The sequence below is a fragment of the Rosa rugosa genome, chromosome 5 (assembly GCF_958449725.1).
Source record: "Rosa rugosa chromosome 5, drRosRugo1.1, whole genome shotgun sequence".
Lineage (NCBI taxonomy): Eukaryota > Viridiplantae > Streptophyta > Magnoliopsida > Rosales > Rosaceae > Rosa > Rosa rugosa.
The window spans coordinates 43,208,365-43,224,653 of record NC_084824.1 but is presented as its reverse complement, the minus strand read 5'-3'; the positions used below and the strand labels follow the sequence as shown (position 1 = coordinate 43,224,653).

General features: G+C 38.9%; 2 protein-coding genes, 1 long non-coding RNA gene and 1 pseudogene across 4 annotated transcripts; all 4 read right to left on the bottom strand.

The window, feature by feature from the left end:
• The window catches only part of LOC133710660 (mannosyl-oligosaccharide 1,2-alpha-mannosidase MNS1-like), a 7,649-nt pseudogene extending 6,360 nt beyond the window's left edge, over positions 1-1,289 (bottom strand).
• Positions 1,290-1,400: 111 nt separating this feature from the next.
• LOC133712094 (protein At-4/1) lies at positions 1,401-3,698 on the bottom strand. Of its 2 annotated transcripts, none has more exons than XM_062138175.1 (6): positions 3,604-3,698; positions 3,408-3,513; positions 3,105-3,312; positions 2,578-2,711; positions 2,390-2,488; positions 1,401-2,272 (listed from the first exon to the last, which is right to left on the bottom strand). In XM_062138175.1, the coding sequence occupies exons 1-6, from the start codon at positions 3,664-3,666 to the stop codon at positions 2,130-2,132; spliced, it is 753 nt and encodes a 250-aa protein (XP_061994159.1). In that variant the 5' UTR covers positions 3,667-3,698; the 3' UTR covers positions 1,401-2,129. The 2 variants fall into 2 exon arrangements, with proteins under 2 accessions (XP_061994159.1, XP_061994160.1); XM_062138176.1 differs by having other exon boundaries at positions 2,390-2,485.
• Positions 3,699-4,399: 701 nt separating this feature from the next.
• On the bottom strand, positions 4,400-7,085 carry LOC133712093 (probable inactive purple acid phosphatase 28). Its single transcript, XM_062138174.1, has 4 exons — positions 6,812-7,085; positions 6,550-6,697; positions 5,454-5,860; positions 4,400-5,190 (listed from the first exon to the last, which is right to left on the bottom strand). The coding sequence occupies exons 1-4, from the start codon at positions 7,079-7,081 to the stop codon at positions 4,729-4,731; spliced, it is 1,287 nt and encodes a 428-aa protein (XP_061994158.1). The 5' UTR covers positions 7,082-7,085; the 3' UTR covers positions 4,400-4,728.
• A 7,611-nt stretch (positions 7,086-14,696) lies between these two features.
• On the bottom strand, positions 14,697-15,254 carry LOC133708768 (uncharacterized). The gene is made up of 3 exons (XR_009846030.1): positions 15,220-15,254; positions 14,925-15,045; positions 14,697-14,744 (listed from the first exon to the last, which is right to left on the bottom strand). It is a non-coding gene; the product is annotated as an uncharacterized LOC133708768 (long non-coding RNA).
• Positions 15,255-16,289: the final 1,035 nt, after the last annotated feature.

Below are 16,289 nucleotides of genomic sequence, written 5' to 3'. Positions count from 1 at the left end.
TAGATTTATGAAAAGAGACACAAAAAAGTTAGTCAGTAGAGGTAGACCAGGAACAACAGAACTGTAATCATCTTTTGGTGCTTATCCAATCCAAATGAGGTAGGACACTTCCAGAAGTGAGAAAACAAATAAGTAACTTGGTTATTATACAAAATGAAATTAAACCTTCTAATGCAACCTTATGGTTGTCTCAAAAACACTAGCCTCGTAATTCTTGTTGAAATTCAATGAGCTTGCAACCCACCTGCAATTAGTTATGATTATCAATACTAGCCACTTCAAAGTGAAACTAATCCAATAATTTAAAAGGCAGAACCTTATGCACACCGGAGACTGATATAACCGGTGAGGGAGAACCTAACACAATTAGAAACTCACTCTCTAGCTCTTTGGAATTGCTGGTCAAGACCCATTATATACAATGTATCAAGAGAATCCACTAGAGTTGCTCCTAGACCACCGAAAGTGTCAGCAGCGTCTTTCGTCTGTGGCTGTTCAGAATGAGAGTCAAGTTGTTAGACTCACTCGATTCAGATCCATCAAAAGCACCAGGACTAAAACAAATTACACCATATTTACCTATCACATTGCGACCACACGATGATGGTGCATTGTACTACTCAAGCATTAAACAGCATACCTGGAGTTCATCACGACCCCACGCATACTTCTCGTAACAAGTCCAGGCATGAACCATAGCATCCTTAACCGCATTTCTTCGTTCTACATTGAGAGGATCATCCATATCCTCTTCAACAATGCTCCAGCCTCTTATATGCTTCTTCACATTTTCTAACTACAATCAATCAAAACCAATTATCACTCTCAAATCCATTCCTACATTGCCACCACACACTAATACAACTTCTCTTACCTGATCCTTCAATATTTTCAGCTCCTTATTCAACCTGGACACCACTACCTATTCAAATTAAATTCCACACATTACACATTTTTTATTTCTCATGAAATTATTCCGATGCATAATTAGAAATGATTCACGAACCTGGTCCTCCAAGGTGAGGGATTGGTGGTCGAAGAGCAGCCATGTGAGAGCCACGAATGAGATTATGACGAGTGCCGATCGATATCTCCACCACCACCACGAAGGCGGCGACGACGGTGAGGATAAAGACGATGCAGATTTCTTTCCCATTTCGTATCTTTATTATTTACTGTACTCGTTTTATAGCAAAAGAATGAACGCACTGAGATTTGAGGAACAAATGAGGTCTTTTGTTCTCATTCGTTGCCATTCTAGAGAGAGAGAGAGAGGAAAAGTCGTTGGTATAGTGCTGCGGTGGATCGGGTTAAAACTTGGGCCCTTACGGATTAATAAAGGATTTAGAGTACCGAAATGTACTTATACTAATAGAAATTAACGACTGAATAACATCAAATTAATAAAAAAAAGATTGATTACAAATATTAAAAGTTAACATCATCTAATAGATGTTGGGTTAACTTACATTACCGATACATAGAATAATAACTGATTTCATCGCAAAGAAACAAGGTAACAAAAGTAATTTTTTATCTTCTTGACTAGCTAGGCATGTTTTTCGGCATTTTTTGATTACATCGGAGGGGTTCGAACCCAAACAGCTGATCCTAACACAATTTTCCACTGTCCCCGTAACACTAGGATGGTGAGCTAATTAAAACTCTTGATCTCTAAGCATGCGTCTGTATTGATCTTATTCTCGTTCTCATCCTTTTAAGCCCCATCATGTTTAACATAATGTGTCCTCTATAAACTGTTTAAAAAGGAAAATGTATTTTCACAGAGGCTGAAGAAAATAATTGTTCGTTTTCCTTGGAAGAAAAGGATGAGCTTAACCCAAAATGCATTTATCAACTTCATGAAGGGCAACACAATGCTTCATTGAATCTGAAATAAAAGCTTTGTGCTACTTTGATATAACAGTCCTGAACTTCAAATTTCAATAACCTCTTTGTCCAAGCCCTGCAAAACAGCCAGTCAAACACCTCCACAGATCACCAATATTGCGTTTGAAACTATACAGTACAAGATTTTTGCATTAATGCTGTTGATCCACTAGTGCAGACAAGTTCTGAGGCTGACGAGTAGTTAGGTTCATAATCCAAATGCTTTGTGTTGCCGCCATCTAGCCCTCATCTGAATGTAGTTTGCGCTTTAAGATCTCATTCTCCTTCCTCAGCTTCATAAGCTTGGTCTTAAGTGTTTCAACCTGCCAATTTGAATTCGAATCTCGTTGCTGTTGCACAAGCTTTGATCTGCTAACCAGCACTGAGTACACAAAGAAATCATTAGCATATAAGTTTTGGCAGGCCCAGACAAGCACAGCACCAAAACAAGCACAGGAATTTGGACACAACAGAAACCTAAAAGCAATCTCACACTCACTTTCTTTTTCTAAATCCTGGAGTTTTCTATTCAACTCATTTTTCTCCTCCTGTTCGATTGCAATGCAGTCCTTCAAATCCTGAATCTCAAAAACATCTGCTACATATAGTTTATCGAATCCATCAACATGAACAATATATTCTAACTAATACTTGTACACATACACGAAAAGTTCCTTAAGACCTCACATTTTGTTTCCACATCCAATTGGACTTGGTCCAATCTGCTTTGCATAACATGCATATGGGACTTATGTGCAGCTAAATCCTGTCGAAGGTGATCAATGGTTGCTTCATTTTTCGCCTTTTCCCCAAGAAACCCTCTGATATAATGCAATAAAGATTAGTTATTTTTGTTAGCAAATAAGCTCGCAAATAACAGTATCAAACTCGGTGTAAACCACATGATTTCAACCCTAAGGAAAACGCTTATCAACAAACCAGATTCAATGACTTGACAACCTGACAAGAAACATTACTCATACTGCCGTATATGAATTCAAAACTAACTATAAGTTATCCTTCCTAACTAAGTAGCCATTTCCATTAGAATTTGCAAAATTTAGCCCAAATTTCATTCTCCAACAAGTTCAAGTGCTACTCGAAGAGAGGTACGTATCAAATTTTAGTTCCAAGTGTTAATGTAAAAAGAAAATTACAGTTTTGGCTATTTTTTTCAGAAAAATTTAGTATTAACTGTAAATCTCACTTCTCACCTAATTTGAGCCTCCAATTCCTCAACCTTGGCTGCACAGTCTTGCTTGACCAATTCCATAGCCTTCCTATGCTCTTCTTCTTTACCGAGGCATTCATCCCTAACTCTCTTGAGCTCTTCTTTCAAGCCCTGGCATGTGCTACGCCGTTCGAGCTGATCAGCAAGGTCGTTCAGAGACTCGGTGTACATTCTCGTCAATCGCTCATTCTCTGCAACACAAAATTCACTCGTCGATTTCATAATTAACCTAAAAAAAATAAAAAAAAATGAAATTGGGAATTAGACGAAGCAATTGATGTCCGACCTTGTTTGAGATTGTTGCAGGTGAATTCAAGAGCTTCTCGCTTCTTCGCCTCGGCATTGCAGGCGGATTTCACCGATTGGATTTCCGCTACGCCGTCCTTGAAATCCTGAGAATTTCCGAGTTCAATCAGAATGAAAGCTCAGTTTCTGTTAGGTTTGAGAAACTGAGAGGTGAAGGAGGATCGAGGAAGAAGTACCTGGTAGATTTGATCGACAGTGGAGAGGAGAGAGTCCATTTCTTCGTCGGTCGTTGCCGCCATTTTCCCCTCTCTTTCTTTCTGTCCGGCTGCAATTGGGCCTTTTTCCCTGTTGCCAACGGGGCCGGGCCGGGGCGGGTCGGGCTGAGATAGAAATTAGAATCTTTTTTTTTTTTTTTGAAATAGAATCTTTTTTTTTAATAAAGAAATTAGAATCTTTTGTGCAAAACAGTCTTTTTATTTTTTATGTGGTAACAAAGTATTAATTTTCTGGAAAATATCATTTTAGTCACTCGCCTTACAGATTGGTCACTCTATTCGTTTTTTTGTTAAAATTCTCACGTGTTTAGTCAGGTGCATTAGTTTTAAGGCAAGTTTTGTCCTTTGAGATCGGCCACTAATCGGATCGGTAACTGCCCTCCCTTTGATCTAAAAATGAAACATTTTCCAGTGCATTAGAACTCTGTTAGGACTGTACACGGTTTAGTTTTGATTGGTTTTGAACCAAAACCATCTTCAGGCCAAGTAAATCGCTTTTGGTATCTAGGCCAACTAGTGTCCAAGCCGAATAGACTTGATTTGAACCAAAGCAACTCAACTTTTATGTTTTTTTGGTACGTTTACAACCACTCTCCGTGTAGGTGAACAATTAGTGCAAAGTACATCATTTCACCTTCAAACTCGTATGTATTTCAAAGCTAAATAGATATATACAATAGTGAATTATGATAAATTACAGTTGTCATATTAACAGTAAGGAACACTAACATAAAGTAAACAAGTTTAAGGCCATTTTGATTCATTTAGTGGGAAAAAAAGGTCCATTTTCTAGGTTGAAAGCTTTTGATACCTTCAACAAGAAGCAATCAATTTTGAGTTCAAGTATGAATTAGACTCCTTTTTCACAACAAACTTATGACCTCAAATTACAAACAAGAGATTTTGTTTACATGAAAGAAAGAATGATAATGCAACTGTTTTCTTTTCTATATTGTTGAGTTGCACAGGGGAGGACATTCCCCTCTTAGACAGAAAGAATGGTGAAGCTAACAACAATACTGAGAGAGGATATACAACAATCTTCAATATGCCAGTTCTATACCTGCAAGGCTGCAACTAGAGCTGTCATGATGGATGGTATTCCCACAAGAACTGCTCATCAATCTTGCTCAGTTTCTCATCATCAAGATGCTTCCATGTCCTAATCCTCTCAACTCCCATCCAGCCTTTCTCCCCTTTCCCGAGTTCTGCCAATATGACCCTAGCTCTTCTTGGCCACCCCCTCTTTCCATAACCATGATATCCAAAGCCCCCACCATAACAGAACCAAACACCATCAAGATTCCCACAGAAGTCATTGGTATGATCATGTCCAATGAACACAGCTTTCACGTCTCCCATGGATACAAGGGTATGCAAAACTCCCGGGTTCACTGATGAACATGCCACAGCCTCCTGAAACTTGCCAACAATGTCTTTATTCCACAGCTGCCGGATCTCAGGAATTGGGATATGGAAAAAAGCAAGCGCCGGTGGTTTATCTGGAGAAAAAGCATTGTCTGAGTGATCTGGATCTCGACTGTGGCCCTGTTATTATGACACTTGCAACATGTTAATGAACAAATATAAACCTGGATAGTATGGAGTGTAGTTTTCACAGCTTGGGATATAAGACTATGTTGTAATAGAAAGTATTTCAACTAAATAAGGGACAATTATGACTTTTAATGAAACGTCAACTTCAGAAAACAAATTAGTTTCCCTGTTTTTGTTATCATCATATTAACTTCAGATGAATCAGGTGAAATGCAAGAATGCAGACTTAATGATATTAACTGAGTTTAGTATACCTGAGAAACACCACGAAGCCAACGGAGTTGTGATTCCTTAATCCAACCGTAAGTTCGTACTCCATGAACAGTCTCTCTGTCTCCACTGTCAAGAAAGAAAAGGTTGAGGATGCTGCTATTTGCCAAGTAGGAACCTGGGGCACCATATACTCTCAGATTATAATTGCCAAAACCATCAATGTCTTGCATCCATTCTCCTAAGGGATCTTCAGCTAATGGATTAACTTGTGAAAGTGAATAGTCCATAAGGGAGATAAAGGACATGAGTTCTGCACGATTCATTGTAGATTCTTGGTCGTGGTTTCCCAAAACTGCTGCCCACGGAATGCCTGATTTAATGGCAGGACCAAATGCTCGAATCATTGATTCAGCAGCGTCGGTAGAGCTTGGCCCAAATATATTATCACCTGGTTACATGAACTGAACCAAAGTCAATACTTGAGACAGAGAAGACACTATATCAGTATCAATTAAGGAAAGTATATTAATGTGAGCTGAGGACAAAGGCATGTAAAAAGTAACCTACTTTAAGGTAATTGATGCCTACATTCACTCAAAAGCATTAAGATACCTGAAGAACTAAACTTACTGGATCCAGGTATAGAGGATGCCTAACCTAGCTAACTAATTAACCTTCCCTTACTAAACTTTGACCTTGACAAAAAAGGAAAGGTCTATTTGCTAGATACCTCGGATATATTTTTGTCTAAATTTTTTAATGCAGCTCCCATAACCTGTCCAGAACAAAATTTTCAAAGGTTCCCAATAGTTAAGTCCATAATTAGTTCATAAGGGGTGTGATTTTCTGTTTTATTGATTCACTTATTTATGGAAATGTGGTGGGAAATAGGAATATATATCCTTAAAATCTAGAGAAAGAACCTTTCCTAAAAAGAGGGACAGAAAACGAATGAAACTTAACCAGAGGCCATTTATTTTAAGAAAGTTCTGTCCATATATAGCTACTTCTGGAAAAAGAAATAAATACAAACTGATCATACCTAAACACTACCTGTACAACTAAAAACAAAGAAAGTTGTAAGAACACCAAGAAGAACCAGTATATAAAGGGAAATTAAAACAAGGAACAAAGTACCTGTAAAAGCAATGAAATCAGGCTTTTCAGCTTCAATCATCCTCTTGAGGAACAGCGACGTGTTCCGATCAGAACATCCCGCAAACTGGGAGTCCAATACGTCTCGACACCGAGTCAACCCTCCATTCCCGTAATGCATATCAGCCACCTGCAAATGCAATACATTAATTCTCAACCCACCCATCAAAACTGCCTCAAGATCCATAACTTAATTTGCATTGTTCCACTAATCAAAACACAAGAAAGCAAGTGATACATGTACCTGGAGAATCTTGAAGGTCCCATCGGAGCGGAAGCGAAGAGGGAGATTTGGGCTGGTCTTCTTGATGGTTACGGGTGCATGGCCTATGAGTAATCTATAAACGATTTGGGTGTGGAGGAAGTAGAGAAGAGCGTAGATGAAGATGAGATAGAGGAAAGAGTGGTTCCAGTTTGCAGCTGAGGACGACGAGTTCATTGGGCCTTTGTTCAGGTAGCTTCTGCTGCTGCTGCTGAAGCTTTTGACAAGCTGAGACTGACGGATGCGACTCATTGGAATCGGGTCTCTTACTGTGGTATATAAATGAATTAACTACTTAAATAACCTTCGAACAAACACTGTTATTAATGTTTTTAACCTCTTCTAACAAATATTTTCATAGTTAAGTCTGTTTATTTTTTTTTTTTTTGGCTGAACATGAATCACCCTTTCGGGCACAACAAAAAGAGTAACTTCCAACTGCATACATTTTTTATTAACCAATCAGAAATAACGTACATAATTTTTTAGAAACAAATATTAATAAATTAAAAATTAGAACTCAGGCTGAATTTAATTGTCGATATATATAACTCGAGAAAATATAATTTTCAAAAAAAAAAATTTTGAATAGATAATTCCCAAAATTTTGAGGGTGGGAGACTTCTTTTTTCCTGTTTTAGTTGGTTCACCACCGTCGTTCTTAGAAGATTTAGACTTTCTCCTTTTTCGACTTGTTTTTTTTTCACGGGGTCTTCTACGATGTTTCCACAACTAGGAGCATCTAGTGAGCTCAGAAATTGCTTAAGATCAAAGTCAACATCTGGATCCAATTTAAAAGAAGAATCCAATAGCTCATAGCTAGAAACATTGGGGAGATGATGAAGTGTTTACCCAAAATGTCATGTGCCCCTATTGATGTTCCCAACAATGGCGAGAACTATCTTTGCTACTTTCACTCATAACTTCGTGGGTCTTGCTACAATCTATGTCTAACCTGGCTAGGGATATTATAGAAGTTGATTCAGTTGGGGCTGATTCTGCCTGTCTAAGTAACTAGAATATTTGTCGACGACCACCATTGCTCCAACTAAGTTGAAGTCTGATAATGTGTCCATAGCAGACCACTACTCCTCCACATATTATCAGACTTCAACGAATGGGAAAAGTTGTTTAGTTGGACCCAAACTCTAATAGTACAAAGGTTTACAAAGGCTAGGTTAAAGCTGTAACCACCATCATAGCACTTTCAGAATGCCATAGAGCACCGTGTAGGACACCGATGCACATCACCAGCGCATCCAAACATGTTACTAGGGCCAGAGCCGGCTCTCAACAGGTGCAAGATGAGCAACATCACAGGGCCTCAAATTGGGAGGGCCCAATTTTTTTATTTTTAAAAGCTTTATGTTTATATAATTAAACTAAAAATAATATATAATAGGGCCCAAACTGTGGAAGTGTCAATCAAAAAAAAATTATAGGGCCCCAGACAACAATAAAATCATAGGGCCCCAGACTTTTCCAACTCCTCTCCTCTTGGTTTCTGCGTTCTCTCTCTCTCCTCTCAATTCTCATCGTCTCTTTCTCCATTCCCATTGATCTTTTATATCCTTTTTCATTCTTTGATAGCTTTAAAAAAATTCCACATTAGAGTAGGCCTAGTTCTCTCCCACTTCAAGTCTTCATTCTTCATTGAGAGATCTAGAAGCAAAATGAAGCTCATCAGTAATCCTTAGACCCTAGTCACGACTCAGTTATGATTAATTGATTTGTATCCACATATAATAAATATATGCTTTAGTATTTGTTCAGTTATTATTTAATAGTTTAATTTGTATACCCTTCTTAATGGTTTGATTTGTTTTTAAAATTGCAAAGCCCTAGCAATTTTCTGGGAATTGAGAAACCTAAAACAGGGATCAGAGAAGTCAAGCAGTGAGGAAAGCCTGATGCTCATATATCAATCAACATTTTGCTGGAAAAATGTTTTATTTTGAGGATTTTATGTGAGATCTTTTTGTAATTTTTTTTTGCTATAAATTTTCATTTGTATTGAATAGTTGGCCTCTTTTGTAGGCTCATTAATGAGGTTTAATTGATCAGACATCGTTGGCTATTTGATTTGATTTTATTAAATTAGATATTGTCTGTTTGTTTAAGTATACGTTTCAGTTTAGACAAAAAAAAAACAAAGGTATACGTTTCAGTTATGAATTTAATGAGATTTCGATGATTTTGTCTTCCTTATTTTTATATAAGACTACAATTTAGAGGGCCGCATTTTAAGCTTTCGCACAGGGCCTCCGAAAAGTTTGAGACGGCCCTGACTAGGGCAAGCCTCCCTGAAACACCACCAAATTAGAGTATCGATCCCATCCTTGAAAGAAAAATGGCTTCACCACTCTCTTTGAAATAGAATTAGAAAGCCGAGAAGTTCCCCATTCAAAACCAATATTCCCCCAGAATCTTGATATCCACAAATGCGAGCTAGCTAGCTTTCAAATAAGAATCTTGGCCATATCTTCAATAAGAGATATTGGAAGATTGAAGAATGTACTTCTCATGAAAGAAACCTTGGAAAAGCCGTTATGAGACTTCTTTAAACATCAGTTAAGTCTGTTTTTGTTTTATTTTTATTATTTGCATAAAATAAAGTGAAAATGAATTGCGCTATTATTGGGGGGTCATGCTTGTTTCATTCGTATAATGTTTAAGTTTCTCAAATTTCATTTTTGACATCAAAGATAGAGGTCGCCACGAGTTCGCAATATTTTTTGGTGAATTTTTTGGGTTTCCAAGCTATTTTAAGAAATTTTTGAAGTTTTATTAGAAGAAAATAGAATGCTGAAGTGGGGAAATTCTATTTGTAATTGGGTGACACACTGACATGTGGCATTTGGAGGAGAGAACAGATTATGTTGACGTCATCCATGTGGATGCTGATGACGTCATCCATGTGGATGCTGATGATGTCATCATCAGCCCTTTTTTTTTTGGGTCAATGCATCATCAGCCTTTGGGATATTTAGCAAAAACGTCGTTATCAGCCTTAGTCATGGGATACATGACAGAAACGTCATTATCAGCCATAGTCATAGGACATTTGAGTTATTTATAGGTTGATCAACAACTTCTTTCTTTCATATTTCTTAGCTTCTTTGTTTCATATTTCTTTCTTTCATATTGTTTGAAGATAAAATTTCACAAATTGTCACTCAACTATAACTCATTCGACATTTTGGTCTCTCAATTTTTAAATATTTCACTTTGCTCACTCAACTAATACTCTGTCAATCACTTTAATCACTTTGCTAAATTCTCTATTAAAATCTCAGTTTAGAGTTTTGATTACACGCATTTTTATGCATGCAATTATATCCAAAACACTAGAAATAAGTTAATTCTCAAGTCAATTATTATGTAATTAATCAATTTTTCTTTATTGTATAGGAAATAAGCGGAATTGATGAAATTGAAAGAAAGTGACGGGAAATTGAAGCAAAATGGAGTTTACGAGAAAAAGACGAAATTGCGGCTCCAAAAGAGCTGGGATTTTATTATAATCATGGAATGGGGTTACACTCTTTGATAACTAAGTCATGAATACAAGGAGGAGGCTGTCCCTGCCAAGATTCACGGTGGACTGCATCATAGGCATGACTAGCCAGACGATGAGCAATACTATTACATGATCTAGGGGCAAACTGAACTTTGACACCCCGCATAGATTGCAGCTTGCCTTGAATGTCAAGAACTAAACTACTTAGCTCAGAAAGGTCTCCAACTTCGCTATTTATGTGATGGACTGCTCAGAAAGGTCTCCTCTACAGAGTGCTTATGTTCCAGGTAGATTGATCTCAGATAACACACTGGTTGCCACAGAGGTAGCACATTTCATGCATAAACTCAAGTCTCAGGAAGAAGCTTTCTTTTCGCTTAAGCTTGATATTAGTAAGGCGTATGATCGTCTTGAATGGGCATACTTGAAAGCTATTCTTACTAAGCTTGGGTTTGCCACTCAATGGATCAACATGGTGATGACCTGTGTGACCTCTGTTAGTTATGCCATCTTGGTTAATGGAAAGGCTTCTTCTACCATAATCCCAACGAGAGGTATAAGGCAAGGTGATCCGCTCTCGCCGTATTTGTTTATTCTATGTGCAGAAGGTTTATCTGCACTTATCTCTCAGGCAGTTCAATGGGGTAGTTTTCTGGATAATGTTGCTGCACTGTTCTTTACCAAACCATCCCTCCTCAAATCTGAACTTCTTAGGGGAACGCATTGGCATATGGCCTTCCTTCTGCACTTCCACAAGAAGTGGACTATGATCCGAATCTGACGGTGGCAATGTGATGACCCGACTGAATGGGAACCTATTCCTCCACTGCATCGATTGGAAACCCCTGTCCAAACGTTCCTTTGTGAATTTGTTCGACCAAGTAAAACGACACCCTACATAGCCCATCTCAAGTAGACCAGCATTGATCATGGTATGTTGAAACTGGTTTATAGCAGTCACAGCTCTAGTAGGCCCGCCAGACTTATCTGCTTGACACCAAATCTCGTTAAAATCCCCCACCATAAGCCACGGCAATGAGCAGTTCTCACAAGCGAGGGTATTGATGAGGGACCATGTTTGACAGCGATCAGCTCTAGCTGCAAAGCCATATATCCCTGTAAAGCGCCACGGTTCTGCTCGATCATTTGTCCAGATTTCAGCATCGATATGGTGGAACGACGAAGAGCGTACATTCACCTTGAGATCCCCATTCCAAAGTAGGGCTAATCCCTGGCACTCCGGTTGCTTATCAACACAGATGCTATCTGAAAAACCCAGACTGACCGTGAGAGAGTCAATAAGTTTTCCTTGCGCTAGGGTTTCAGAGAGAAAGATGAGTTGAGGGCGTTTTGCATGGACCATATCAATCAGCGCTCGCTGTGATTCTTTGTTGGTGATTCCTCGACAATTCCAAACGAGAATATTGCCTTGCCACATGGTTGGGAGTGGCGATGCTTAGCGGCGTCGCACAGGAGTTAGGCGGCGCTTAGGGTTTTGAGGCGATGTTCAAATACTCCATCTTATTAAGTCCTATCTTGCTCCTAAAATTATAAGGTTATTGGTCTATATATATATATATAAATGGAGGGAGAATGAGGAAATAGAAAAGAAATAAAAAAATAAAAGAAGAAGGATGAAATTGGCTACGTGTTGCTCTATTAATTAAGCAATGCTTAATTATGCTTTGCTGCTCCTTTTCTTTTCTCACGCACGCGGCACGAGGGACCATCAATTTTCTCTTCCTCTTTTGCTGGCAGCCACACACCGAGAGGACACCAATCAATCTCAATCATCAAATTCACACTTTCTCTTCTCCATCAATGAAGGCCATCCATTTTACCCTTTCTATTCGAAACACACAGCACCCTATGGGGGTGTTTGTTTCACCGGACTATCACTCCCGACCTTAATTTCTACAAGAGTCCTGGACTCTTTTAACTTGGGTTATGCTATAGTAAGCCATGAATCTTGTTTGGCACTGTCTAGGACTAAGGAGCAGCAAGAAAGAACACAGAAGCAACTAATGAATCATATGCACAATCATCCATGAATCATATGCACAATCATCCATGAATCACAACAAAATTGGGTCTGTCTCAACAATAGAAGCAAGCCATGAATCATATGCACAATCCTCACAATTCACAGAACAATTCTGAATCTCATAAATGAAGCAAAAGCAAGCAAATCAAACACAAATTGCAAAACCCTCTCCTATACCTGGAATTGAATTGGTTCTATCTCCAACTCTTCAATTCTTGCAGCCAACAACCAAATATCAATTGGGTCTTTCCCAGACCTCCCAAAACTCACCGATTCATGGCAAATAAATTTCTGCAAAATCCTCCTTCACTCATCACTTTGGGCTTAATGGGTACCCGTCATCTCTGAATCTCTGTGTTTTGGCTGGCAGAAAACTGAGGGGATTGGAGGGGAGAGTGAAAAATTGAACCTGCAGAAGAGATGGAAGGAGACCCAAGCGAACAGTAGCAGAGAAAACCACGAAGCTGAAGTGAAGAGTCTAAGAGCGAGATTTTGGCTTCCACAGTCCGATGGTTTTTGACATCGCTGTGGAAGAAGGTGAGAGCAGGTTTTTGGGGACTCTGGAGTCTCATTAATTGAGTCCCAGTTGTTGCCAAACACGGGATGATGTCTGTTGGACTAGATAAGCCAGTCCAGTCCCGTCCAATCCCACGAAACAAACACGGCCTATATATATAGAGAGGCCACAATTACCTGGGGATTATCTATCATCAAGAGAACAGGGGGAGCGCCGCAACACAAAAAGGGAAGGGCTTCTGCCCTTTCCCATCAGACCAATCAGATCCCATTATCCTCTCTCTTCTGCTACAGTAGCCACAGATCCATAACTCTCTCACCCACTCTCCCATTTCATTTCACTCACTCTTTCACATTAAATTATTGGGCTCTTCTCAAATTTCATCAAGGAAAATCATCATGACTTTAATTTCATCTTGGGTAGTTAGGAGGATTCAAGCTAGCTTAGTTTTCTTTGCTTTCTAGCATTGTTGAAATTAAGCAAAGCTTATCCTCTCTCTTCTCATCTATTTTAATTGTACATGGTTTTGATGTTAAATCTTGTTTTAATTATGAGTGAGTAGTTCAATTTTGGGAGTTAGGGTAGTGAAGCCCTAACTCATCTTGTATAAATATTGATGCTTTAATTTTAATAAATGCAATTTCCATTGTGTATGCTTTAAATCAGAATTTATTGGTCCTTAGAAGCATATTTCTAGGCTTTGTCACCCTTTGAAATTATGTTGTGGGCAATTGTGATGAGTAGATTGATAAATTGACAACTTATTGGTCTTGTTGCATCTAGGATTTAAGTGTGGTGACCATTAGCTAGCTTAATTGTAGCTAAGCTTACTTGAGTCTCTATTATCTTGCTCTCTAGGCCTCTAATTTTGGATATTGCGGCCTTAACCGGCGTAATGCCCAAATTAGAGAGTTGATTGTGGCCTTAACCGGCATAGTCAATACACCGGAAGGATAATTGGTTTAGTAGCCTTAACCGGTACTAGATACGGGACTCGACACATATAGGAAATGCATGCATTTGTGAAATTGACATCGATATTTGCATGATAGTTAGTGTGAATCACCCGACACTCCCATGTTCCCATTAATTTGAAAACCCAAATTTAATTTTCTAGTTCGTTAATTAGTTGTTTGGTTTACTTTTCGGTTGCGTTTAATTTAGTTGATTCCCAATTCAAAACCCCCTACAAATTTCGACTCATTTGTGCATATCCACCACTAGGCTTTTAGTTTTGATTAGGCTTTGGTGAAAACCAAAGCCGAGCATTGCTAAGGCTTGGTGCCTTAGATTAGCCTTTCTATTCACTTTATTTTTATTTTGTTTGCTTAGTGACTTTAGTTCCGACCACCCAAGGATTGTGGGTTAGCCACTAATCCCCGTGGTACGATAAACTTTGGGATCAATACTTCCCTATCTTGACAACGATACATACGCTTGCGTAAATGTGTATCCAGTCAAGTTTTTTAGACGAAAATTCTACAATGCTCCGAGCTTGCCATGCTTGGGCACGTCAGCATAATATAGACAGCTGGATATCAAATCTGAAATCTGATGGTTGAAAATGCTAACCGGGTGACCTGCTCTCCATGGATACAAATTTGCTTGGACATTGCCTAGCTCACAGAAAAAGCCACCAGAAAAAAATACTTATTTTGTCATCTCCTTTTTCCTTTTCCTTTGCTACCGAAACCCAGCAACAACTCCAACTTTTATTATTTTCCATCTTCATACAAACCCAAAACACCCAACAAGAAATTGACAGAAACTCATTTCAAGTCCGAAGAAGCTGCAATCCAATCTTGAGAGATGATTCTCCAATTTGATTGACAATCTGCAAGGTAAATCCCAATTCCCTCGTAGCAGCTCTCTAAGAACCCGGTGATGAACTGGCAATCCAAGCCTCAACGTCCACAACTCAAAGTTTCTGAATTTATAACTCCACCAAAATAACAACCCGTCAACAACGTAACAACAATCACAATTCACCAAAGTCGAGAGTAACTCAACTAACCTTATTTTGATCCTCAACGTTTTCCGGAAACTCGACGAAGCTCAACTAGTGATGAAGTACGATCTGACAGTCACCAACTCGAAATTTCCAGACATTAACTTCAATCAAGGTCAGTCCTCGCCTATAGATACAGTCGAACCAGAAACCCAGCCAAGAAGTGCCGGAAAACCATCGATGTCGGAGAACGGTGCCGGAGCCCAGAGTAACCCACAAATGAAAATCATCAGAACTTAATCTAATTCGAAAACTAAGTACACCAACGTGTAGAGCATGATGAGAGGAGTGATTTTCATACCACATGCACCCCAAACGGTGGCCGGAGTCGCCGGAATTCTTGAAACTCGCCGGAGGTTCTTCAAGCTTTAGATCGTCGATTCTTCGTTCATAGTCGCTGCATGTATGATCCGATCCCACAGGAACGTAGGCGATAGCGAGACGAAGAGGATGGTGCTCGTGCGCCGGCCGGAGGCGGCTTGACGGTGGAGCGCTGGTCGGGTTAGGGGATCGGGTCGCTGGCTCTCGGTTTCGAGTCTGGAGACCTCGAAGCCTTTGGACGTGATCTTGATCCTTGATCTGATCAAGGGTATTTATAATCTATTTCAATGGATAGGATGAAGCGGTGGTGGAATTGAAGGCCACGATCGCACAATTGATTTTCTATTCTTTTCTAAAATCTCATAACTTCGGAAAATCACGACAAATAGCTCCGGTATCCTAAAAATTCTCCGAAAATTTTCACGAACTTGTCGTGTCGTGTACTTTATTATTCAATCCTTAAATCGAGGGGATTTCACTTTATGAAAATTTCTGAAAATATTATCGAGCACTTTGACATTTATCGAGATCGTTAAATTTTCTCGTACGATCTCCACTAAACTCGATACATTTTTTCGGGGCTCACATCCGCCTTCATATCGACATGAAATAAACCGGTCAACCCTTTAAAAGCTTCTACTTCCCTAAGGGGAGCCGACCCTTAAGGAGATAAAATTCCCGAAATTTTCACATTGGTTGATCTAGCTCCAACCCACGAGAGCGTGAGAGCTGACAGATAGAAAAAATAAGTTGTGAGTGAGCGGTTATGAGCATATTAGTTTTATGTGGTATTTAAAGTTTAGGGTTGACCTACTAGATTGAGACCCAAACGACGACGAAAATAGCTGAAATTTTGACCATAACTATATCTTCTTATCATGATAACATCCTACGGTCGATTTTAATAAAGTCTATTTCCTCCACATTGTTCCTCATGGAAGGTATGATATTTGATACAACTAATAAACAAGTTATATCACATTAGTAGACATATAAGGATTTTGAGCGATCTAAACAATCGAAATTGGAAATTAATAAATTTTAAATTAC